Genomic DNA, 26,973 nt, shown 5'->3' with positions numbered 1-26,973 from the left:
AGAAGGTTGAGGAGATCAAACTTCAGTAAAGGCAGCAACAACTTCTAGGGTTTGTCAGCTGCTGGTTCATTTTCGAAAATGGGTGGCTGTGGTTCAGGGAGGATTGTTGCTGATAGCAACGTTTGGAACGCTATCAGTTCTAGCACTCAGTGTAGGGAGGATTACTTCTCGAAGCAATACAGAGAGGATGGAAGACCTATCCTCTTAGCTCTCAGATGGTGAGAACGATCGCCGATGGAGCAAATGACGGACTGGGAGATCTACAGGTTCACCTGTACAGACGTGGGAGGGTAAAATGGCAGACTGGGAAAGAGAGAAAGGGAGAGAGGGGGAGAAGGAGAAAGAAGCAAGTGGGTAAGAGAGAGGGGACAGACGGTCGTTAAATCTGAAACTCCGTTTAAATTTAAGTTTTAGGTACAAAAGGTGGCATGGCGATTTTCTATTGGAGGGGACAGACGATTCGAGCTCGAGACCAAACGGCTGTTGGGCTCCTCCTCGAGTGTAACATGACTCACATGTTTTTGGGGACGCGTGGCGTCCTCAGGTTTTGTGAGGACGCTGTGAGGCGCCCGGCGGTAAGGACTAAGGAGCAGATCCGGACTCGATGTGTTTTGGGGCGCCGATGAGAATCGGTAGGAACAAAAACGTAATCTCTTTTTCAAATGCCACCTGGGGCTGGGGATGTTACGTGTACTTCATACAAAATTCGCGCGCGTAATGTGTCGGTCCTCTTCTCAAACCTTTTCCGTCCAACTCCATTTTATAAACTCCCTTCTTCATCTTTATCTGTGTATCCCTGACCCTGGTCTCTGTCGGTTTGAGAATCCAAGATCAAGCTTCAGATTTGCTGCTGCCGCTAAGTCTTTTTGGAAGCCAGAAATGGCGTTAGAGTGGGTCGTGCTTGGTTACGCTGCAGCCGCGGAAGCCATCATGCTGCTTCTGCTGACCCTGCCGGGTATCGACCGACTCCGGAAGGGCCTCATCCCGGTGACTCAGAACCTCCTCAAGCCTTTCCTCGCTGTGATTCCCTTCTGCTTGTTTCTGTTAATGGACATTTACTGGAAGTATGAGACTCGCCCAGCTTGCGAGGGTCAATCCTGTACTCCCACCGAGCATTTTCGTCACCAGAAGTCTAACATGAAGAGCCAACGCAATGCCCTGCTGATCGCAGCTGCTCTTGTGTTCTACTGGCTCCTCTACTCGATTACCCATCTCGTTCTTCGTCTCGATCAGCTCCACCAACGCATTGAGAAGATGAGGAATCACCAGGAATGATACCCAAGAAGGAATTCAATTCTACATAAGCCCTTTTCCCCCTTCTGGGGGCTTTGCTTTTCTTGAGAACTGTTATGCTCATGGAGATAGTTTGTATATTCTGGTTGGTGTGTCGTGTTTCTAATCTAATTTGTATACGCAGTTTCTGATGAATACGATATCCATTAATGAATCTTTATGGGTGTTATTTCTTTCTTCTGTGATTCCGGGGCTTTCCCTTTTATTCGTGGTTGTCGGGGCCTTGTTGCCTTGTTAGTTTTAGTCCATGAATCCTTTACAAGTATAGTTAATTCATCACTGAAGATATTTGTTTATTTATTCTTCTGGTTGTAAAATTTACAATCTTCATCAAAAACAATTCTTAGGATTGAGTTTGAGTTGTATCCTTCTTTGTATATGGTCAATTGAGGAGTAGGTAACTTGTGCGGAAAGAGAAAAGATTGAGATGATTCGATGCTCGTTTGGGTGTCAATGGATGTGTAAGTAAATAGACAGATGGTGAGTGCTCGGATGGGTTATTTTTGATAGAGTTGAGATTGGGCACCCTTGGTTTATCAAACTGATCCGTAAAGATTCATGCAAGGGACTGGGGAATTGAAGGTGTTAAGGCTATGCTTGGTTTGATATCAAATGAGAGAAACAGAAAGTTACTAAAATCATCTCTCTTATTTTCTATTCAAACCCAAGACATGAAGACAGTAAAGCAAGTACATGCCTGGAGGGAAGACCATGAATTGTTAGAGCCTTTATACAACATTCCTGGCAGAAAGGGCCTCTTGAGAATTAAATTGACAATTCTTGGAACCCATTTGAATATCTGGAAGGACACCATGCGCCTCAGCTGATCAGAAAACAAAGCCACGAGGGCCCCTGAACCTATTCCTTGTCCAGACAAGCATTCTAGTATCCTACAGTGACAAGGCTCTCAAAATCCAAGTGTAAAAACAAAAATGATGGATAGGCAAGTCATCACTAGCAAATAAAACATACATTCAGCATAATACTTTGTTATTTTCACAGGTTTAAGCATACATGCTCTATGAAAGGCACAACCAAACAATTGTGATAAAAGCCAAGCATTCATTCTCTTCGATGAAAAATGAAGAAAACTGAAGAGAGGAGAACTTGAGAGTTCAGCAATGAGGGTCTGAGAATGAGAGTTTCGAACCTCAACTCTCTCAGTACTCTAACACTCTTTTATTAAGATATATTTGAATAATTACAAGGAGGCCCTTAGTTGGACAAGAATTTACGACAGGATGGGCTCAAAATAAGGCCCATTACAAAAAAAGAAACATAAATAACAAGAAAAAATAAACAACCTATGGGCCCCCATCTTCTCTACACTCCCCCTCAAGCTGAGCATAGATGTCAATCATGCCAAGCTTGTTGGTATCATGCTGAAGTTTTGCCTTGGGAATGCCTTTGGTGAGAAAATCTGCCAACTGTCCTTCAGATGCGATGAAAGGAAGACACACTTCACCCGAAGAGACCTTTTCCCTAATGAAGTGTCGATCAACTTCAATATGCTTGGTTCTATCATGTTGCACTGGGTTGTGAGCAATGTTGATGGCAACCTGATTATCATAGTACAACATCATTGGCTTGTCATATTCAACTCCAAGTTCTTCCATCAATGATTTTAGCCATAATAATTCAGAAACTCCATGTGCCATGGCCCTGTATTCTGCTTCAGCAGAAGATCGAGCAATAACCGATTGTTTTTTGCTTCTCCAAGAAACAACATTACCAACCACCAAGCTGCAATACCCAGAAGTAGATCTTCTGTCATCAATGTTTCTGGCCCAGTCAACATCGGTGTAGGCTTCAAGTTTCATATGACCATGCTTGGCAAATAAAATACCTTTTCCTGGGGAGCCCTTCAAATAACATAGGATTCTCTCTGTTGCTGCCATATGAGTGTCTCGAGGAGCATGCATGAATTGGCTAATGCAACTGGCTGCATATGCAATATCTGGCCGAGTCATGCATAGGTACAAAAGTTTCCCAAGAAGTCTATGAAAGATTCTTTTGTCTTCTAACAATGTCCCTTCTGAGGCTAAGAGTTTATGACTCATATCAATAGGAGTAGCAACTGGTCTAGCACCCATCTTTCCAGCCTCGAAGAGCAAGTCAAGAACATACTTCCTTGGGGAGATAAGAATCCCATCTTTGGATCGAACCACTTCTATACCAAGAAAGTATCTCAAGTCCCCCAAATCTTTAATCTCAAATTCTGTATGGAGAAAATATTTTAGATCATAAATTCCTGAAACATCATTATCAAACACTACAATATCATCTACATATACAATGAGGTATACTTCCAGAGGTCCACTCCTTTTCACAAAAAGAGTATGATCGGACTGTGTCTGCACATAACCAAAGTTAACAAGTGTTGTTCTAAATCTCTCAAACCATGCTCTAGGGGACTGTTTTAGTCCATAAAGAGATTTCTTCAGCCTGCATACCTTCCCTTTCATATCAGTTCCATACATCCCTAGAGGAAGACATATAAACCTCCTCATGTAGTTCACCATTCAGAAATGCATTCTTCACATCCAATTGATAAAGGGGCCAGTCAAAGTGAGTAGCTAAAGATAGAAGAACCCTCACAGATGTCATCTTGGCAACAGGTGCAAAGGTCTCTAAATAACCAATCCCATATGTCTATGTATAGCCTTTTGCAACCAGCCTGGCCTTGTACCTTTCAATAGTGTCATCAGCTCGGTATTTGATAGTAAAGACCCACTTGCAACCGACTGGATCCTTCCCTTCAAGCAAATCCACCACTTCCCATGTGTCATTCTTGTATAGGGCATCGATTTCAGATCTCATAGCATCCCTCTACTCTGGAATCTTAAGAGCTTCTGACACAGACCTGGGAATAGGATGAGAAGCAACAGAAGAGAGATAGGCAAAGTATGGAGGTGAAAGCAAACTGTAAGAAAGGTGCTTGGAAATGCAGTGTGCAGTGCACTTCCGTTTTCCTTTCCTAATAGCAATGGGAATATCAAGGTCAGGGAAGGATGAATCCAAAGGTGCTGAAATAGTACTTATTGTCTCTTCTATGACTAGAAGTGTATGAGGCTCGTGTTGTAGGAGAAACAACCTGCACATTTCTGGATCTTTACCTTTGATACACCTTGGGATTGAGGATAGGACAAGGAGGTAGAGTACTGGGACAAGGAGAATGGAACGACTGATCCACCCTTGATGCATTTGAAGGAGAAGCAGACATATCAAGAGACTCAACAGGGACAGGAAGAGGAAGAGCAAACACCTGTGATAAATCCTCCCCTTGTGGACAATGTCCTTCTGGAGAGGAACCATAAATGGGGGAAAGCTCATCAAAGGTGACATCCATTGAGACATACCGATTGCCAGACTTTGGATCAAAACAACAATAACCCTTCTGTGTGGGGGAATAACCAAGGAAAATACACTTTTGAGCTTTGAGTTCAAATTTATGCCTTTGGACACTTGGAACATGTACATAACAGGTGCAGCCAAAGACACGAATAGGAATAGGAAAAAGGTCATTGTCTGGATGAAGAAAATTGAAGGGAGACTTAAACCCCAAAACCCTGGATGGCATACGGTTTAAAGGTAGGTAGCAGTAAGAACAACATCACCCCAAAACCTGGTAGGAACATGTGAGGCAAATAAGATACTTCTTGCAACTTCAACAATATGCCTATTTTTCCTCTAGCAACCCATTCTGTTCTGGGGTCTTAGCACATGAGCTTTGATGAATAACCCCCATGTCAGAGAGATAGCAGTATATGTTTTTCTCAAAGTATTCTTTTGCATTGTTAGATCTGAAAATTTTAATCCTAGTATCAAATTGGGTTAAAACAAATTCATGGAATTGTCTTACAAGTCTTGGAACTTCATCACGGGATTTCATCAGGAATATCCAAGTGAACTGAGAAAAATCATCAATAAACAGGATAAAATATTTATAGTCACCCATGGAAGGTAAGTGGTAAGGCCCCCACACATCAGAGTGCACAATATTAAAAGGAAAAGTAGATCTTTTATTATTCAAAGGATAATTGTTTCTACAATACTTTGACAATTCACAAGACTCACAATGAAGACTAGACAAACTAATTCCCTTAAACAGTTCAGGGAAAAGATGACTCAAGGTAGAAAAAGATAGATGACCAAAACGACGATGACACAACATAATCCGACTAACAGACTCTGAAGAAACAAATCCAAGAGCAGCATTCCCAAGATGATCAGTGCACCGTTCGCCTCATGGCCACTCCCAATCACCTTCTGAGACTCCAGATCCTAAAAAACACAGTAGGAAGGAAAGAATGTTACACAACAGTTTAGTGACTTGGTTAAACTGCTTACAGACAACAAATTTGTATTTAGTTTAGGTACATGAAAGGCAGAAGGTAGGAACAAGGAATCCGTAGCCTTGATGGTTCCCTTACCAGAGATAGGGGCAAGTGAACCATCAGCTAAAGTGATTTTATCACGTCCAGGAAGCAAGTCATATGAAACAAATAAGGTAGAAAGATTGGTCATATGGTCAGAAGCACTGGAGTCAATAATCCAAGGGATCTTGAGATTACTTGAAGTGGTAGCATGATTGGCAGAAGCCCTTATACCTGAATGAGCAAATGCTGAAGCAGCAGAATGATTGCCTGAAGGGTTGGAAGAAGAGGTTACATCACTCAGCTGACTGATCGTCTTCCCAAACTTTTCATATTCTGCTCTCATGGCTGCCAACTGTGCAGAAGCAGACATTTCTTCACTATCTGGCCCGGCAGCTACATTGGCACTTCCTTATCTTTTACTATCATGCTTTTTCTGAAACCGACTGGGAACAAGATTAGGATGTAGTTTCCAGCACTTGTCTTTGGTGTGCTTCGGCTTCTTGCAGTACTCACATATAACTTCTTTCTTTCCTATGCCACCAGAAGTTCCAGCATTCCCTTTGGGTTTAATCCCCATATTGGCAAAGTAATCATTAATATCAGCCCCTTGAACCTGAACAGCCCTTCTGCTCTCTTCACTACTCACCAATGCATAAGCTTGTGAGAAAGAGACACACTCCTTGGAAAGAATATTCTGTTTTGTGATATCATATTCTGGGTTTAGTCCAGTTAAGAACTCAAATACCTTGTTCCTTTCAACCAATTTTCTGTAGGTCTCTGCATCATTGGTGGTGTCCCAAGTTACAGCTTCTATTAGGTCAATCTCTTGCCATAGGGACTTCAGGGTTGAGAAATATACAGCAAGAGGTTTCTCCCCTTGCCTTAAATTCTTTACATCACTTCTCAATTTATATGCCCGGGCCACATTGAGTTTTTGTGAATAGGTTTCCGCAACACTGTCCCAAATTTCTTTTGCTGAATTCATCCATAGGTAGTGTTGGCTGATTTGTGGCTGCATTGAGTTCACAAGCCACCCAATGACGATGTAATTTTCTTGCATCCACTTCTCGTAGGATGGATCATCTTCTGGGGGAGCCTTCTTACTCCCGGAAATGAATATCCACTTTCCTCTACTACAAACATGAATCTTTACTGATTGTGACCATGCCAGATAATTAGTTCCATCTAGTTTAACTGTGGTCACAGTCAATAAGGAATCACTTGGAGTCCCCTGAACCAGTCCATATTCAGCACCACTTTTGTTTTCAAACTCTGAGGAGTACATCATGTAAACACTCTAAACAGAGTTCAGCCGACCACAAGAAGACAATATACTGAGTTTAGCCTTCAATAAGTAATCAGAAACTCCTACGCACTGTGCACTCAGCCGAAGTACCTTTTCAAAGCTGTGCACTCAGCCAAGAAGAGTAAATACCAATCGGTATTGCTGAACAGGCCTTTTCACAAACACAGTGTGGACAATAGAGACAACCCCACTGTCAAGGAAGAGAAAAGACCCCAAAAACAGTTCGTACAACCCCTTAAAACAGCCAAAATATGAGTAACAATACACAACCTTGTTACAAGGAAGTTTCGGCAGGTTTTAACAGTCCAAGAAGAAGAGAAAAACAGCCCAGAAATTTTTGGGTTAAACCAGATTTAATGCAATCGAAGGTAGTACAGAATAGCTAGGATTTTCGAACACTTGAACAGTCCAAACACAGTCGAAGATAATACAAAACAACCAGAAAACTGAGCACAACTTACAGTTCGAGCTTCAACAGTCCAAACACAGTCGAGCTTCAGAGCAGAAAAATGAGCACAACTTACAGTTCGAGCTCCAGTAGTCCAAACACAGTCGAGCTTCAAAAACAGAACCGAGTTGTTCCCCTTCCCCTCTTTTTTCTCTGATTCTTCCTGGCCACCGAACCACTTCCCCAAGAGATTCTAATCTTGGGCTCATCCACTGACCTCCAAGAATCAGGCAGTACGTGACTAAGCTTCTAGCCCTATGATATTCAAGTTCAGATACGCTCTGATACCATGAAGAAAACTGAAGAGAGGAGAGCTTGAGAGTTCAGCAATGAGGATCTAAGAATGAGAGTTTCGAACAACTCTCTCAGCACCCTAACACTCTTTTATTAAGATATATTTGAATAGTTACAAGGAGACCCTTAGTTGGGCAAGAATTTACAAAGAACTTAATATAGACAGGATGGGCCTAGAATAAGGCCCATTACAGAAAAGAAACATAAATAACAAGAAAGAATAAACAACCTATGGGCCATTCGGCCCATCTTCTCTACAAAAAAATAGAGTAATAATATCATCACTAGTAAATAAAAGGAAATAGAAATTTGTTCATCCTGTAGCTACATCATTGCACATACTGTGGAAAGGAATTCATCGGGACAATAAACTTACAATGCATCACTTTGCTCTAACCAATCTCAGCGGTAGGGTCTCCATTGCGAGCTGAAACCAGAGATAGATAGCATTAAAAAAAGAAAAGATCAATGATGCCTGTTCTTATCTACTGAATCAATGCTTACCCATAGCCTAGGAGTTCTTGGATCAGATTTTGGGTACAGTTTGGATAGATCTGACTGGAAGGTAATGACTATGGAAACCTGAAACTCAATTGAAAATGGACTGCAAATAGAATTCACATAAACAGTTGTCAAGATTTTTGATAGTAGTATGGGTTAAGACAAAAGATCCATCATACTTAGTTTGTCATTTTGCTCTTTAGAATTGTCGAGGTTATTGTAAGGTACAAAATAAAAATCCTTCAAGAATATATAGGAATTATTGTCACTTAAATTATACAAGAGAAACTGGTTAAAGCTGCAAATATGACACCATAATGCCAATTTCTCTACCCTAATCAATTTCTCTTTTGTCCTAAATCACCCTCAAACCCTCCTATACTCATTCTAACCCTCTCAAACCCTCCTATACCCATTGTAACCCTCCTATACTCATCCTTTGGTCATTCAAGTCCTACATAATTTATTAAACATAGGCATTGCTATAGTTCCACGGATGACCAGGGTTGGGTTGCTTTCGAGTGTGGACTTTGGAGCAACGGTTGAGTTGCTCCATTGCAACCTGGGTGACCAGGGTTCAAATCTTGGAAACAGCCTCTGTGTATCCGCAGGAATAAGGCTGCATAAGTTGTCCCTCCCCATATCCTGCATTGACAGGAACCTTGCTCTGGGCTGCCCTTAGTGCTATAGCTCAGAAGAGCATTTTAAACTCAGTTTGCCATAACAGTTGGGGAATCAACCATTGAAATTAACTATTTAATTAGGAAATCGAAGGAGAAGTTGGTAGAGAAGGAAAAATATAATCACGGGCTTCTCATTGACCCAGAAAAGGTAATGAAAGGTCCCCAAAGAGGAGAAAGAAAGGTTGATATGACTAAGTACACGTCTATAATGCCATTATTAGCAGAGTGTAGTTGGAGAAGAAAGAAAATTTCAGATTAAAGTAGGAAAATTCCAAGGTTCAGCATTAAGCCAATATCTTTTTTGATTTGCCATGGGTTAGTAGACTAGCAATTTATAGGAGGTAAATCCAATGGTGTATGTTCTTTGTTGCTAATATAGTAATTAAACATTTGCAGGAGATAAGCACATGTTGTATTGTCATTTATTGCAACAATCAAAAGATTGATAAGAATAAACAAGGGTTAGGTCTAAATGCATAGTCCAACCACAGATTAATGCCTAAAAATACTAAGATAGGTCAGATCATGACAGAATAAGGCATGCAAATTTGGCAATATGAACAAGAAGGGAAATTAAGAGTGATGGTTAATAGATATTTTCCCCTTTTATTTTTGATAATTTAATGTTTGCTTGTACCAGATACAAAAGAAAATGAGGATGTCCTTGCAGAAGACTGAATTTCTATTTCATAATTTTTTTTTTCTAAGAATAATAAAACTCCTTCTATAGTCCCGTAAGATAGTAGAATATGTTCTCACATAGACCACCAAAAATACTTGGGATAAAGCTTATTTGAGTGGTCTAAAAGCAGCATACAAGAAATAAAATACCCTGTTTGGAGCTTAAACTAGCAATTCATTCAACATGAGACAACTTTTATTCACACAGTTAAATTAAAGATTTCACCCATCTCATAGTAAATTAGGTAAATAATCAAATTGACATGATAACTAAATAAAATCTTTGGTTGTTAATAATGACACAGTAAATTATCATAAACTGCAAATAAAAAATAATGCTTGCATAGACGCAATATCCCTTTTTCTCAAGGTTAAAATTTAAATGGATTAATTTGAGAGCATTATATTCAATTCGTGCTTGGAATATATTTCACTTTTTTTCATTCATTCATGAAAAAGAAAATTTAGTTATAAAGAAGGTACAACTGCAACAATTAATAAACTGTTTAGAATACAATATCTTTAGTTTCACCATGATGCAACCATGGAAAATTAAACAACATAAAGTGGGAACTCATATAGGTCAAATTGTCTATTAGGAACTCACCCAGCTAAGTTTGTAGGACAAGTCAATAGACGAGGAAGTATTACATAGATTGGTATAGTCATAGCGCGACAAACATCTCCATCTGCTATCTAGAAAGAGTGGCAAAAAAAAAAGCATTTATTAAATGAAAATCAGAAAGAAAGTGGGTTAAGATGTAAAACAATGTGTGAAACATGAAACATCACATGCCTGTGTACTTTGAATAAGAGAGGTCTCAGTAATATATTTTTCCCCAGTAAGTATTGATTCTACACGGAGCAAGTGGATATCAATTGAACGTATAGGAACTGCAGATGCTTCTACAATCAGTTCACCATTAAGAGGTTCTGTCAAAGCACATTGGGTGGATATTTTTCCTGTGACACGGAATCCACCTATTCAATAGCATGGGCTTGTCAGTCTAAGATGTACAAGTTATGAGAAATAGGGTTCTATGTTGCATCATTAACTATAGACGATGAGATGCTTTGCAACAATGAAATAGAGATAAATAAGTTGACCATATAAGAAATTCAACCTTATTTGTAAAGTTCCTTTTAAGATTTTGAATTGAGCGTACAGAAGAAGTAAAGAGACAAGGAGAAAACCTGATAGTAGCTCAGGAAGTAATGGGTGCTTTTGTGTGTCTTGAGTAATATAGAAGACAACCACCTCAGGAGAAATGGGTGCCTCAAGAAGATTGACTGAAACAGAGAAGGCAATGGAATCATTCACTGAAGATATAATTCAGTAAATGGAATGCCCAAAACAAAGAACATAATGGGCTCTTACCCTTTTCGCTTTCAATTATGAACTCCATTGTAGTAGATAGTGATTTATGCATATATCCCCTCATTATACCTACAGTAATGAGATACTATTATGGGAAGAATTAGACATACTATCAGATAAAAGGTTAATATACTGTGCAAAATTGAAAAGAAAAAGGTCATGGGAAACAGATGAAATTCCAGTAGGGAGACAAAATGACAAGCCTGATACAAAGGTCAATTGGAAAAGCAGAAAAATGTTTCACCTGAATGCTGATATTTGCTCCATGGAAGGTCTCATAAAATCTTTCAGAACTATTTTCTCCCTGTTGTTTCAAAAGTACAGAAAATGGTATCTGCAATGGCAGCTTAAAATTTACTAGATTGACAAAGGAAAAAAGAAAAAAGGAACATTACAGTTCGGTAAATATTTACCAATATAGAAGTTAAACTGAGAGAAAGCAAATTTATCAATAACAACAAATTAGTATCATGAAAAGGGGTAAACTGTTGGTAAAACAATTACTAATGATTAAAGTGAACACCTTTCGGTGTCATATTTCAAGAACAAGTATTTTAATAGATTTACTGAAATAATATTTTTTGACCAGTGAAAGGAAATTCCATTAATATGATTTACTGAAATAATATTCTCATCACAAAAATGAGCTAAACACCAATTCTAAAACTTCTAGGTATGTACACTTGGTTTGTATAAATATTTAGCATTTTCAACACCCATTTAAAGTTTTTATTCACATCAAAAGGATAGTCTAGGATTTAAAATTCTTATTATTTTGTAGTCTTTGTTTATATGGTGAGTTCATCTATACATTCTTATGGAAAGGTAGTCTTTTTTGCATAGTTGCTTCGCAAAGTTGTAGACTTTTCTCATTTTGGTTAAATGATAATACTTTTTCTTCAAAACATTGTTTCCTGCTTAGCAGCCATAATATTGTTCTTTCATAAAATATTTATTTTGATCTTACAACAGAAGAGATATGTCTGATCGAGTTTAAACTGACAATGAATATACACCATGTAAACCTCAACTACAAGAAATAAAAATTTAAAATATTGTTTGGATATACTACCTCGGTTGTACCTGAACCTAGCTTTCCAGAAGATCTAACCTCAACATTTTTATTCCTGTGTTCAAAGAGGCAACTCTAAATTAGATGAAGAATTAAGGATAACATACCAGAATCAAGGATGAAGTTCAGTCATACGCATCAATCAACCTTGTTTGAACTTGGTTATATTATATAAGAGAAACCAAATGAAGATGAAAACGCTATCATCTTACCTTTCCATGAAAATTAATCTTGTACTTAACTTTTTAAAAGATTCAGTAGACTAGAATAAATTGAAACTGAAGACTGATAGGATTTATTTTCTGGAGGATATGTTGCATGTCAAATCATTGAGCTATGGCTCCACATGGAATTCAAAGAGATTGAATTTCACCTTTTGTCACTAATGAACCAAACTCATGATTTATTGTCTTTCCACCATCCATTAAAGGGGATTCTGCAAATAATATAGCATGGTTAGGGATATTTAGTCTCAATTAATGTGAAGCTGGTCTGGATTCCCAGGGAGCAAATCGCTGTTGCTGATAGCCTAGCAAAATCAGGGGTCTTGAGAGAAAACTTGTTTAGTGATAGTTGTTTGCCATTGTAATTTCACCAAGCCGCTATAGGCTTCAGTACATCCTCTCATGTACTTCTTCTGGTTTCAATAAAAGTTATCTTTGTCAAAAAAAATAAATTGTCTTTCCACCATCCAAGGTACACAAAACTGTATTTAAAAAATAATAATGAAATGATACCAAGGATTTCTAAATGATAAGCGCTTCATAAATAGATAGATAAATAATAAAATTAGTTCTCAAAATACAATCAAGCCAATGCAGATGTTTGTTATTCTCATTTCTTGTAAAATTTTGACACTTACCATCCTAGAGGTTTGTGGAGGTTTAGCTTAAAAAAAGAGGTAGGTCTTGGCTAGTCTAATTGTCCATCCTCACAACCTTCACAGGTCTCCAATTCCTCTAATTATCTCCTTCAATCACTATAATCCCTTCCTAAGTGTATTTGTTTCTAGTTTCCAGGTTTATTGAAATAATTCTAGAAGTTCATAGGGTCACTGACTGTTGCAAATTTGATGAGTTCTTATTATTGGGAATTTGGGATCAATTATTATCAGGTGGTCAACAAAAGATGTATTCATGATATAGTTTGTTCAGCTGTCTTATACCACTTTGGTAACAAATGCATCAAGCAACTTTAAGACAACTTTTTAACTATTTCAATCTTAGTTCCCTGTCATCTCTTGTGATATTGTTAACATATGTATCGTATTAATATGGAAGAGAACTGAAGAACTGATTATAGTCATCTCATGGATGAACCAATTAGGCATGCTCATTAGTTATGATATACTCTTGAAATATAAGATGGATTATAGTTGAGGGTTGATATTATTTAGGAATCTTGGGCCAATAAATTTAAAATCGGGAATACAATCCATGACAGAGTCTTACATTTTCCAGTGTTTCTGGAATAGTTTGAATTTTGGTTTAAAGAGTTGAAATTCTCCACACTGTATAAAGAAAATCCCAATTTTCTTCTTGTCCCAAGTACAGAATTCCAAAACAGACAATTACTATAACCACGTTCAGAAACTAAAATTACTCTTTTTTCCCCTTGAAATGCAATGCTGTAGTAGACAAATTCCACGAGCAAGAACATTGAAAAAAGTAACAAATTGTACCGATCAATGAAATAGAAAAGTATAGTAAAAAAGAAAGATAAAACTTGTGGAGTTCAACTGTTGGTGGAACAATGTGTATAATACAGTAAAGGGGATCAAACAAAAGTAGATTTTTCCCTTACATGATACAGATAGGCTTTATGACACCATACAAAGATTCAATCACTCCGGCTGTTCCACCGCGAACCTTCAATTATAATTAGTATAATCGTAAATTTTGAAAGCAAATAAAGATTCTTTATTAGAAAGAGAATTAACATGAGTAGAAACGACATGAAGAAAAACTGTACCTGCATGTTCACGGCTCCATTGACGGTAAGGCGAATTCCTTGGTGGGAAATTGAAGAAGGGAGATTTGTGACGATTTTCCCTTCTACTGGTTCCTGGAATCAAAATTTTTAGAGAAATTTTAAGCACCCATAAGAGATAGAGAAAGGGGAGATTTTGGGTCGAGAGCACTTACTGAGGAGCGATAGATGCGGTTTGATCGGGAAAGCTTAAGCACCACCGACATCACGGCTGCACAGACGACGCCTGCTACTGTGAATTGCCGAGAGGGAGTGTGAGCGAGACCGTATTGGACGGACCGATGGAGTCGTCTCGTCTTGGCAGGAGATATTCTGGCCTTCTGGGATCTTTTTCAGTTCGAGTTTTTGATGGTCCAACCAAACTTGGACCGGTCCAACCCCAAGTTTCATGGACCAGGGCCGACATTGGGCTCAATTTCTTGCGCCCGAAGTCAGTTGGGCTGGATTTAGTAAGGCTTGGTCCGTGAACCCGTAAGTGTAAGTATATATAATATTATAGTATGTGCATCTACCAGGCGGCCCAGACCAGGCCTTGGCTAAAACGAGCGATACCATCGGCGACGGAGAGCAGAGGTTTAAAAGAAGAGGAACGCCGTCGACGGAAAGAGAAGCTGGCGGGAAGACTTACACATGGCTACGCTTCAGACATGGAGAAAGGTTTACGGCGCTATCAAAGATGCCACCGAAGTCGGTCTTGCCAAAGTAACCAAAGAATTCAAGGTTTTATTTCAATTTTCACCTTTGATGTTCTCTCTCCTTGTTCTTTTCCTAAAAATTTTGTTTTGAACTCTTTTTCAATCTGTTTCACTCTCTGAAGAATAGAAATGAGATTTTTTCCTATTTTTCTTGTGGATTTGATCTTGATTTTGGAACTATTCGTTGTTTGTAATGGAAGGATGTGGATGTTGCGATCGTCAAAGCTTCTAATCATGTCGAGTGCTCGCCTAAGGAGAGACATATCAGGAGTGAGTGTTTCTATTAGCTCGGTTTGGTTAGTTGTGGTTTGGCTTTGGAAGATTTCGTTTTGATTTTGTAAAGTAATGAATTCGTTGCAGAAATCTTGGCTGACACATCAGTGATGCAACCCCAAGCGGATGTTGCCTACTGTATGCATTCCCCCGCCTGGCGGTTGGCGAAGACGGACAACTGGATGGTATGTTTCTCTTGTTCTTCTAATTCGATGAGAGTGCTGAACTTTGTACGTTTTTGGTACTCACTTCGGAACAAGACCTGGATCTAAATGGGAAACTGATGGCAGTGCTTTTGTCGGGGTTTTCATTGTGGTTGTGAACTTGTAGTTTGTCTGAAGTTTTGTGTTGTTTATGTGTTTGAAACTTATAAGTGATTGGACATGTGAGGACAAGGGGTATGCTCTTAGAACACTATTTAATCAAGTAATTTAGGGTTCTAAAGAAATAAAACTTGGCAAAGCTAAAAAGAAGGGGAAATTGTGCAACAGGTTTTTCAAACTGTTTATTAGCTTGTTTCACAATTGAAAAATATGAAATCTTCAGTGGTGTCTCCTGTTAAATACAATTCTTTTAGAAAAATCCATTACCCGATCATACAACAGGAGTTTCTTGAAGTTCTATTGGTTTCAGATGTTTATTTTTGTCAAAACTAAATAAAAAAAGGAAAAAATAAATAAATAAACAAGCTTCCCATGGACATTGGAATTTCTTGGGTTCAACATCTTACAACATGTATAGTATATCCTCTTAATGTCCATAGAACCCAGTATGCGCTGATAATAGATTTTTATTGGTAACAGTTAAACTTTATTAATTTTGATAATGAATATTCTATATACACTAAGTACCAATTACTCCCAAGTATAGGCTAGCGTCCGCTATGTAACCTTCCTCTTTATAAACACAAGAGATCATGTTACAACTGTACCTAGAAAAGTTAAGCCCAATTTAGCCCTTATTTGGCCATCGTATCAACCAAACTATTTGCTGATCCAAGAACCCATGAATAATTAGTTACCAATTCCCTAGTAAGCTGTCTTATCTCCCTCAAGGTATCTTTTATTGCCATAATCCCTGACTTTCACTCTTGAGCCAATCTACTAACACCCTAGACCTAGAATCTCCCTCCAATATATTTCTGAAGCCATAGGATCTCGCTAGTCCCAGTCCATGTAATAATGGATTCTGACTTTTCTTCTAAACATAATTCTTATTTTGCCTTTATCGAGTCAATAATTAGACCATAAGGAGCTTTCAAAAGCCACCATATTTTTGTTAGTCGCTAAATCTGCCATCAAGTAAACATAAAACGCTTGATTATAGTTCTCTCCAGTTTTCTTATTCTTTCTAGTGCCATTGTGACCTTTCTGTAAGTTTTCAGCATATAAAAGTTCTTTTTACACAGTAGTCAGTAGGCTTATTCTGTGGTGAAGGATCTAATCATCTTAATTTAAGTGTTATTACCAAATCTGCATGATTCTCATTTCCTACCTCTACGTACCTCATGAAAAGAATGAGAAAGAAGCTCTTTGTTGGAAGTGGCTACACAGTTTTAAATTATTAACACTAAAATCAACCATGTGATATATTTATTTATTTTGTCAAGGAATGAATGTTTATCCATGTAAACTTTAAGAGCATATACTGGCTGTTTTGTTGCTATAAAGTTTAGTGAACACCTTCCCCATTTTCAATAAAAAGAATATGATATCCTTCATCCTTGCTTCCTATCATTTTTGGTGGATGTTGAAACCATTGCTACTGCTGCAACAACAGCAGTAGGATTTAAAGATGCAAACAAGATTCTTAATTACATAAGTTCCACACTGCCACCAAGAAACCAATGGTAATGTTGAAACCATTGCTCTTGCACTTCTCCAAAGTAATTTGAAGCATTCATGGGCAAGCATCTGATGGATGGGACGCAGAGGTTTTGGCTAGGGCTATGAGGGCTTCTCCTTAGAAGTCTATTTGTGCTACCCTACCTTCTTTCTTTCCTTTTATTGGGTATGATGTGTGTGCTCTGGTAATTTGGTGAAATTCTGGGAACATGTTTGGGTGGGGGACTCTACCTTGAAAGAGCAATCCCCTTCATTGTTCTCCGTCTAGATTTAAAAATGAATCTTTCTCTAAGTTCTTGGTTCCTTCCCACTCTAGTCTTGGCGTTGAGTGGGATTTGGGATTTACAAGGGGCCTCAGAGATTCTGAATACATAGCATTTCAGCTTTGATTCAATTATTGGAAGGGGTGGTATTAGATCCAGCAAGGGTGGATAACAAAGTCTGGACTTTACCCTCTGGAGCTTTTTGTTGGGAAGTCTCCTATAAAGGTGCAACACTTACGATTTACTTCAAAGAAAATAACCTTTTTGGTGTTTATCTCCAAATTGGTGCATCCTTTGTAAGGCTAATGGTGTGAAACCTGCTATCACTTATTAATCTCTTGCCCTTTTGTTTCAGCTATATGGGATTGGTGTTTTTCTTTGTTTGGTTGCAAGTAGACCCCCCACCCCCCCAAAAAAATGTACAAGGTTTGTTTGCTTCTTGCTCTGTTAGAGGGGGTCTAAGAAGAAGGGTAAATTATTGTGGAGAAGTGCAAGAGCTTCTGTTTGTTGGACAATTTGGAAAGAAAGGAACCAAAGAATCTTCTCTGAAAAGGAAAGAAGCAAAGAAGCCATTCTTGAAACTATTTCATCTAGGGTGGTATATTGGGTGAAGTCCTTGGATATTTTTGAGGGTAATTCTGCTGATGCTTTGGTTAGAAATAGGAAGAATGTGGCTAATTCTGCTCCCACTGAAACCTTGACTCATCCAATGTGGTCCCCCCCTGAAGCAGAGTTCATAAAGCTGAATTTTGATGGGAGTACTGAAGGTAACACAGGTCACAGACCCATCTGGATATTCATGAATGAGGAAGGGAATGTGATTGCTCTATTCTCAGGATCCATTAGAGTAGGTGACTCTCTTAGAACTGAAGTTTTGGCAGTGATGGAAGTGGTTAAAAGAGCAAAATAACAGAATGTCAGAAACAAGAATAAAAAAATCACAACGTATCAGGGCATATTGGCTGATACGTATTGTATCAGGGGCTTCCCGATACGCCCCTACAGGGGAAGTTTCGGGGTTTGGTCTAGTTCAGGGGGTAAACTGGCCTTAAACCGACCCCTCCAAACCAGTTTCAAAGAAAAAATAAAAAAATAAAAAGCAACCAATGAAAGAGGCTTGCCCAAGACATGGAGTTAAGACTACAGTGGGTGAAGAGGAGTGTTAGTTCTTTTGCTGATGTACTTTCAAAACAAGGGGCGGGAAGGAATAAAATATTCTGGGTTGTGTTGTAATCTGACTTTGTTTTTGGGGGAGGGTTAATAGATTTTATCCCTCCCTTTCCCCTATTGTATCTGTTCTATTTTTCTATTTAATAAAATTAACTTCTGTTATTGATCAAAAAACAATATAGTCTATCTTCTTCAACAGTTGGCATCAGTGCTAATGCTTGCCACTACAACCATATTGTTAGAACTTCAACTATAGTCTAGATCTAAATTGGTTAGGTAAAGTGGTACTTGTCTCAAAAACATTGGATCAAGATGTCTAGTTGCTGCAGCATTGCCAGAAAACTCAACACTTTGAAACACCATTAACAGCACCAAACAATTCATCCAGATCATGATACGGTTAAGTCAACCTTCCAAACACCAAATAGATCTCATGTAACTCAAAGTAGTCATCAAAATCCTTCAAACAAAGCTGGGCAGTAGCATTGAGATTGAGTTTAGGTTATTAGCTAAAATGATTAGGATGGAAATGAAGGGAGACAGGGAGTTTCATCTGACAATCATGTTCTGTTACTGACATACTACGTTAAACTTGTATAATTGATATAAGTCCTTTACTGAAAAAAAAAAAAGTACAAGTGAAACAAGTCTATATTGCCAAAAACAGTACCAGAAACAGCTGTTAACAGTAATATAATAACATATGATAGCACACACCATTAAGATGTCTATATCATCGACATACTTATTCTGTTTCATGTGACAGTGTGACTACACAACAGGGGTAGCCTGTGAAACAATTCTTGTTGCTTCATGATTCCACTGTTTTGAAAATATGAAGAATTAGGAAGGACCAAAGAGACTCTTTGATGACTATTAGTCATAACTGTGAGTCTGACAGAGAAGGTCTTAGTCCTTGAAAAGTGAGGAGAGGTTTTGTTATTTATCAGAAACATCAAGGGAGGTTTAAGTCTTTTCCCCTTAACAGTTGTGTGCATATTTATTTGAAACACGAAAGGAAGTTTTTGAGGAAGTCAAAGACTGTACAAGGGAGGTTTCAAGTAGTCAGAAAACGTAGGGCAGGTTCAAGTCATTTTCCCTTCTTTTTGTTCGTTTGAATAATAGTTAGATTTCTTTTACCAAAACAAGAACAAGAGGTAGAGAAAGTATATGAAATTTGAGTAGGAATTAATTGCAGAAACAATGAAACATGCATTAAATACATCATTGATATGAATTTGAATTTGTCTGTATGAGAAGGTGTGTTTTAGATTTTGAGTTCACATCCACCCCCTCCCTCCGCCCCCCTTTCTTGTTATTGTTTTTCTCTTTTCTTTTCACTGGAGCTAAGGAATGGTGAATTATCTGCAGCGTCTGTTCTCATCAATGATGGAGATTTCTAGGCCTATGTTAGGGCTAGCAGTCATTCGGTCTGAAAGTGTTATTGCATCTTCTTCGCTTCATTTGACAAGGAGACTCAGTTCTTCAGGGCCCCAACAACAACAAGAAGAAAATCCTGAAAGTACAGTAGAAGAAAAATGCTCTTGTCATGACTCGAGAGCAGAAGATAAACATAGTGAGTCAGGTAACGTAAATGAGGAAGAAGAAGATGATGATGTTGGTGTTTATGTAAATAAGCAGACTGGTGAGATCGGAGGGCCAAAAGGACCAGAGCCCACCAGGTATGGTGATTGGGAGCGTGGCGGCAGATGCTCAGATTTCTGATGAAATAAAAATAAGAAAAATATGTTAAAAGACCCTGCAGGTTGTGACTCAAGTGAATCACAACATCACTTTTGGGAGCCGTTGGGCATTTCTTTTCAGTTCTCTTGTTTAATTGTTTTAACCTGTTTTTCCCATTTTGTTATCTTTTTTCTGAATAAATAGATAATTGACCGTTAAGCTTACTTAATGTAAACTATTTCAAATGATCCAGTTTAGCAAACTAGGGCTGCATTTTTTCCCTTTCCAGGCTAAGAGCCATTAAGTTCTTTCTCTCGATTCTTCCAGAATATGATCATCTCTAGACTCTATCTCAGGTATCATTGAAGACAGGCCAATTGCAGAACATAATAGTCCAGACGTACATGTACATTGTACAACGTAGTGACCAACCCACCCCAACCCTCATATACCCCAATTCGTAGGTTGCTGTATGTGAGAGTAGTTGGGTGCTCAGAATATTTGGGATTCATGGGCAAGCTCGGATAGCAGATAGAATTGAATCAACAAATTAGGTTAAGATGAATGGTAGCTTTATCAACATAGAGTCCACTAAGAGCACTGGTAGTGGTAGGATTTTAGTTTATTTGCGGATGTTGTATATGTTTATACAAAGGTTCATATATAAATTAAACCAATGAACCATGTATGCATGAACAACTAAATCATACAAATATTCAACCAAGTATACTACATTATCTCTTTGGACAATGTAATGAATGCAATTTTTTGCGTTTTCATTACTTGCATTGTCTTCAAACCAAGGTTTTAAAAACTGATCCGGAAATGAAACCGTTCCTAATTATTGGTTTCCGGGTCAGTGGTTCGATCGTCCTGGTTGAACGGTCCGGACGGTTTGCATTAGGGCAAATATTTATATGAGAAAGAAGAACTAGAGAAGAGACTTGTCGGTTAAGAAAGAAAAAAAAAAGAAAGAAAGAATAAAAGAAGGAAAGAAAGAATGGAAGGAGAAAGGGGAAAAAAAAGAAAAAGAGAGAAAGGAAAGGAAGGAGAGAAGGAAGAGGAGGATGATTCAACGCTCACCGATGATGATAATGGCGACGATGACAGCAAGGCAGCGGCAACAAACGCAGATCTTGTATCTCAGATCTAAGATCAATTTCTCTGCAACGTTTGCAGTCTTCTTCTTCTTCTTCTTCTTCTCTCTCTCTCTCTCTCTCTATCTATCTATCTATCTATCTATCTATCTTTGTGCTAGATCTTAGATCTGAGTCCATGTCTCAGACTCTCAATTTATCCCCGCTTTGCAATTTTCTTAAACCACAAACCACTATCTAGGTCAAACGAGTCAATGGTTCGACCACCCAGGTCTATGGTTTTCTAACGAAGTCAACGGTTTTTGACCCAGGAACGGGTTAGGGTGAAATCGAACCGGTTGCTTGGATGTTTTTTGGGTCAAACGGTTCGACCGTTTGGATCAACTACGGTTCAAAAATATTGCTTCAAACAATTATTATAAATACACTTTCTTTTCATATAAAGATAGAAATTATCTAATAAATCTAAAGATGCAAATAAGTATGCCATTATAGATTAATAGCTTACCCTCTAATGAAATACGAGCACATTATGGATGATTAGACTCTGGACTGGGGGTGGCAATTTCTAAGTTTCTGATCCAACCCATCCATTTAAAATGTGGGTTGAATATGGGTTGTAGGTGTGAGCAAGAAAAACCAAAAAACCAAACCAGAAAAATCGATCGACACCATATCGAAAATCTAGTTAATCGAACCGATTGGTTCAGTTTTGGTTCAATATTTTAAAAAAACTGAAGGTATCGGTTTGGTTCAGTTGCCAATATAGAAAACCGACGGTTAACTGAATCGACCAATATACATATGTTTCTATATATTTTATGTATATTTATGTGTATTATATATTTTTATTTTCTATTTATTATAAATTAATAAATATGCATTATATATAAATATATATTTATAATATAAAATATATTATTTGTTATTTAAATATAACGTTATATATTTCTAGTTTTTATTATATATTTATACATTTTTTATAATATATACTATAAATATAAAAAAGCTGAAAAATCGACGAAACAAACCCATGGTTAACCAATCATCTTCGGTTCAATTTCAGTTACTGGTTTTCCAAAACTAGTAATACTGGTTCGATTTCAAAATAGGCCCACGGTTCGATTAACGGAACTATAAGCACCTCTAATGGGTTGACTAACCATTGGATCAAATTAAAAGGGTTGAGTTAGGTTGGGTTATGGGTATCCATTAGGTTTAGTTACATAAAGGAAGTTGTACATTACCATTTTTTAACATTTATTTCTCTTCCTCCTTTGTTCCATTTTTTTTTCTCTCTCTCACGCATTCTCTCTCTTCCTTTTCTTTTCTCTCATCTCTCCTACAAATTCTCTTAATTCTTTCTTCTCTTCTCTGCATATGTTTTTTCTCTCTTCTTCCAAATTACTCTCCACTTGTTTCTCTCCCCCTCTCTCTTTTCCGCTTAAAACCTGGTCAGTGAGAAGACGACCCTCTACTTGCCCAATAATATCATGTCTCATTAAGGTGATATTCATCAAAATCACAGGGGGGTTTTACGGGTCAAAGCTCTTTTAGTATCATGACCTTCTGGTATTACCGGTAATTTATTTAGCCACTAACAATTGAACATGTCGGCATGACATCATTGAGCCAGCAAAGAATCCTCTCTCACAAACTCCATTACTCCCCTCTCTCTCTCCCACCTTTGTCTTTCTCCTCTCTACCATCTCTGATGTGTTTCTTTCTCCTATGTTTCTCTCATTTGCACTTTGATGCATTTCTTTCTCCACTCTCTTATCTCTCTCTCCCCTTTCTCTTTTCTTTCTCTCTGGCTTTTAATGAATCTATTTTTTTATGTTTGTGTTGAGCCAAGTGGCAACATAGAAAACACCTAAACATTTTTTTTTCTCGATAACGATTTATGTACATAAATTCAAATGTTGAAATGGATCCGAGTGGGTGGATTGGGTTGGATTGCAACCCATGTACATACAAAACATATGGGTCCATTAATGGATGTGGGCAGTTGATGGATGGGTTGGTCTTCAACCCCTCATCAAACCCAACCCAACCCAACCTCTCCATTTAACACTCCTATCTAGATATATAAAAGCCCGGGATATTAATAACTTGACTTCACCATCATCGTCATCCTCCAAAAGAAAAGTTGATTCCTTGGCTTTAAAATTTGAAAGTAAGGCTGTAAATCAGCATTCATGAACTTCACCAATTTACAACTGTCTTACTAAGAGAGGTAAATTGAATTGCACCAAATCATGATTCTCCACCCCCTCTGGTTTGGAAAAATGGTTAAGCAACCTTTCTGGATGTAGCAAAATTTCAAACCATGCAATAATCAAATAGTGGCAGTGTTTTAAGCAGTAAATGCAGATTAGGCTGTTTCGAGGATATGGCTTGGGAGACATTTCATGTCTGTTGGAAACGTGGCAAGCTGTAAATCCTCTTCTTTGAATGAAAAAGATGAGGGAATAGTTGTGCTCATTGACGAGGAAATTATGCTTTAGGCCTAGTGAGACTTTGGTTCTCAAACTTTAAAATGTAATAATTTAGTACTCGAGATTTTAAAATGTGCCAATCCAATATGTTTTGTTAATGAACGGTCAGTTATGTGTATCATGTGACAACATTTGCTACTCAAGACTTTTGAAAATATCAAAATTATCCTTTGAAATAAAACACCAAAGAGGATGAAACAGAACCCAAATTCTCTATCATAAACACCAAAACCTGCCTAATAAAACCATTCCTATTCTCCAAAGAGAAAACTTGAACTTTTCCTTTTTTCTCTATAGCATTTCTCACATTTTATTAGTTTGTATTACTTCTTCCCGAATAATAAGTCTTGTACAGTTTGTACAAACAAGAAGCTTTATATGTTTCAATTGCTAAATTCTCCTAAGGCACATAACAGATGGTATCGGAGCCTACACTATGCCTCTTAGTTGCAATCGTGCGGCGTAGGTGATGACGTCATTATTGTAGTGTTCGGCCGGGACTAGGGGACTAGTGCAAAGCCAGCCTGCACGAGTGTCGGGACTGTGGAACATGGTGGAATGTTATGATGCATTGGTCCCACATCACATCGGTAGTATGGGATGCCCGGTGTTTGTCCCTTGGCCTCCTAGAAGCAAATGTCAGTATGGAAGAGGGAATAGTAAGAGAAAGAGATTCTATCATCCCATTGCAGTAAATCATACTGATTCTTTTTCTATATTCTGTATATCTTTTTACTCAACTCATGCCTTTACTCCCATGTGAATCTGGTTGTGGAAAAAGGATTTGATTTTAGAGGGAAAAATTTGACTATTAGTTTTGATTTGAACGAATGGTTGATAAAAAAAATTAGATGACATAAAAAAGACATTTATGTTTTTTCACATGTCACTAATGGTAGGTACTAAATTAATTGACACGTTTTGAAAGCCCATATACTAAATTATCACGTATTAAAGCTCAGGAACCAAAATGACACTAATCCCAAAGTATAAGATATTAATAAAGAATTTTCCCTAAAATTTGAGACAACCAGCAAAGCAGTAGCTTTTCTGGCCATGAAATCGCGTTGTGACCATTTCAATGGACAAATGAATGGATTATGGATGCAAACAAATTTAGACCGGATTTGGTAAAGAGTATATCCGATCTGATCCTATCGATCCAAATCCAAAAAGAATCTCTCAGATTTTTAAAAGTATGATTCAAATTAGATTTCGAATATTTTATCGGAAATACGGTTCGAATCCGATTCAATTATTATTGTAATAGAAAAATTTTATGATATAATATAAATAATATATTATAATATATAATACAATAATATATTATAAAATATAATATATAATATTTCATAATTAAATAAATCAACTTTCTAATCCGAATTGGATTTAGATTCGAATACTATCTGATCCAACTTATTTGCAATCCTATAATGGATTGATCCATCATGGATATATGGTCGAAGACGTGCAAACTCAAGTGGGTTCAGTTGGGCAAGTAGGGTCAAGTTTGTTGTTCTTCCCAAAAGCAAATACCAACAATTCCAATCCAGGATGCTCAATGAAGACTTAGACGTTCTTGGCTTGGCTATGCTTTGTGCCCAATCCCAATTTGTTCAGTTGCTATCGTACAATGGCCTTTATTTAAACTGAACTTGTCCTTCCGTTTTTGCAAAATTCAGAATCGAAATTAATCATTTAACCGGTTCATTAGTTCGGTTTTTCGGTTTATCATCTTAACCGTTGATTTTCTTTGGTTAACTAAAGTCAAACCAATCAATTAAGTTAACCAGATTTTTTTGTTTATTAATAAGCCTAATGTGAGATTAATTATTTGTATTATTGGTTAACTAAACTCTTTTCATATCAGATCTTTCCACATCATTAAATTTTCCCAATGTATTATATTTGTTTAGACTTGTAGAACAACTAGTGGCTGTAGTTTAGTGGTAAGAATTCTACGTTGTGGCCGTAGAGACCTGGGCTCGAATCCCAGCAGCCACAAAATGTTTACGTTTTGATTGGTTAAACCAGTTTTTTTGCTTGCGTTTTTCCATTTTTCAGAAAAGAAAAGGCACAGAACATTCAGTCGTGTCTGTAGTTTATTAACCTCAACATTTAAACCAGTTTTACTAAGGCCAAGTTTGGGAGTGATTGTTTGATAAAATGATTGATGGGTCAAGACAGATTAGAAACAAAATAAGTTCAAATTTTGGGATTTTCAACTAAGTACTTATTTTGGGCCTATTTCCCAAATACCAAGAAATGCTTACTGGTATGATGTTGATACAAAATAAATATTTATTCAAATAAGCATTTATTTTTAAGCACTTACAAACTTGCCTAAACAATCTAGGCCCAAGGTACAAAAGTAACAAATGATAGAATCTCAAAAGACAAGGGCATTCACAGAAAGGTGAGTGGAATGAAAGTTGGCAAGAATAGAATCTACTACTACTAATGCAACTTGGGTAGTAAGTTGAGGTGGGCCCAGGGACAACCCAAGCCCAACTATAAGAGTTGGAGCACCAATTGAGTCCAGGCCACACCCATTTCTAGTATGATTACTGCATAACTTGGGTTAGTCGGCCCTGAGGCTTTGTCCAAAAAGTTGGGTTCAAATGTTTTATCAGTCTAACAAAGAAAGTTGCAGGGCACTGGCGGTCTGCATCATCTCCACACACACCACAAAATGGCCCAGCCCAACTTGAGGAGAAAAAGAGAACCTTTGAGTTGGATCCAACCAGGCTGTGGACCAGCCCAATTTCACCCGAAGTTAAGTGATTACTGTGATAGGATGAACTATATGATTATTGGAATTGAACGCCTGCTGACACTGCGGAATGATATTATTTATTTGTTTTTTTGTGGGGTTAGGGAATTCTTGAGCTTCTATCTTATGGATAGGAGCTGTTCAATCTAAAACAATCTCATCCAACTGCATTTGTCTTGTATTTTGGGGTTTTGAATACCATAGATTCTGAATTTCTACTATGACCTGTTGTGGAGATGTTGATGATAACAAAATGAGGTTCAACTGCAAATGGAGGTTTGTTGAAGACTGAACTGAGGAATTCCCTTTATAGCTTTGCACTTCAAATCAGCTTTTAACTGACTGATTCATTAGGAAAAGAAAGAGAAGGAGAATGAAGGTTGTTCCTTTTTGTTACTTTGAGACTTGAGAGAATATTTTTGTTCCCCAAACATGTAATATTCTACCCTCTTCTTTCACAGAAAAGAGAAATGCTTTCGGAAAAGTAGAAAACCAAAATTACTTTCCGAATGTGGATTTTTGAATTCTAAACTTGCTTTTCTATCCAAATCAACTAGTATACTACTAAAAGCCAGGAATTCACTAAAACAAAAGTGAACTACCCTCATTTTTCCTCTGTCTCCTTGTTCAAAGTGACATCTTGGGTTGGGCCC

At 37.7% G+C, this 26,973-nt stretch overlaps 3 protein-coding genes and 1 non-coding gene across 5 annotated transcripts; 3 read left to right on the top strand and 1 right to left on the bottom strand.

Annotated features, from left to right (window-relative positions):
* The first annotated feature begins 778 nt into the window (after positions 1-778).
* LOC104607383 (uncharacterized) lies at positions 779-1,447 on the top strand. Its single transcript, XM_010273020.3, has one exon. It carries the CDS (start codon positions 880-882, stop codon positions 1,273-1,275), a length of 396 nt encoding a protein of 131 aa, XP_010271322.2. The 5' UTR covers positions 779-879; the 3' UTR covers positions 1,276-1,447.
* Positions 1,448-7,049: 5,602 nt separating this feature from the next.
* On the bottom strand, positions 7,050-14,338 carry LOC104607384 (Vacuolar protein sorting-associated protein 26). The gene is made up of 11 exons (XM_010273024.3): positions 14,180-14,338; positions 14,007-14,099; positions 13,839-13,903; positions 12,036-12,090; positions 11,208-11,297; positions 10,964-11,048; positions 10,780-10,875; positions 10,382-10,566; positions 10,193-10,281; positions 8,225-8,324; positions 7,050-8,147 (listed from the first exon to the last, which is right to left on the bottom strand). The coding sequence occupies exons 1-11, from the start codon at positions 14,228-14,230 to the stop codon at positions 8,103-8,105; spliced, it is 954 nt and encodes a 317-aa protein (XP_010271326.1). The 5' UTR covers positions 14,231-14,338; the 3' UTR covers positions 7,050-8,102.
* A 186-nt stretch (positions 14,339-14,524) lies between these two features.
* Positions 14,525-20,240, top strand: LOC104607382 (succinate dehydrogenase assembly factor). Of its 2 annotated transcripts, none has more exons than XM_088903905.1 (4): positions 14,525-14,726; positions 14,920-14,989; positions 15,080-15,177; positions 19,641-20,240. In XM_088903905.1, exons 1-4 carry the CDS (start codon positions 14,655-14,657, stop codon positions 19,992-19,994), a joined length of 594 nt encoding a protein of 197 aa, XP_088760031.1. In that variant the 5' UTR covers positions 14,525-14,654; the 3' UTR covers positions 19,995-20,240. The 2 variants fall into 2 exon arrangements, with proteins under 2 accessions (XP_088760031.1, XP_010271321.1); XM_010273019.3 differs by having other exon boundaries at positions 14,525-14,744.
* A 5,239-nt stretch (positions 20,241-25,479) lies between these two features.
* TRNAH-GUG (transfer RNA histidin (anticodon GUG)) lies at positions 25,480-25,551 on the top strand. Its single transcript has one exon. It is a non-coding gene; the product is annotated as a tRNA-His (tRNA).
* The last annotated feature ends 1,422 nt before the right edge of the window (positions 25,552-26,973 follow it).

Source organism: Nelumbo nucifera, chromosome 4 (genome assembly GCF_055504915.1).
Source record: "Nelumbo nucifera cultivar China Antique chromosome 4, China Antique-T2T, whole genome shotgun sequence".
Lineage (NCBI taxonomy): Eukaryota > Viridiplantae > Streptophyta > Magnoliopsida > Proteales > Nelumbonaceae > Nelumbo > Nelumbo nucifera.
Note: the sequence above shows the minus strand (reverse complement) of the source record. Positions and strands in the feature narration are given on the sequence as shown.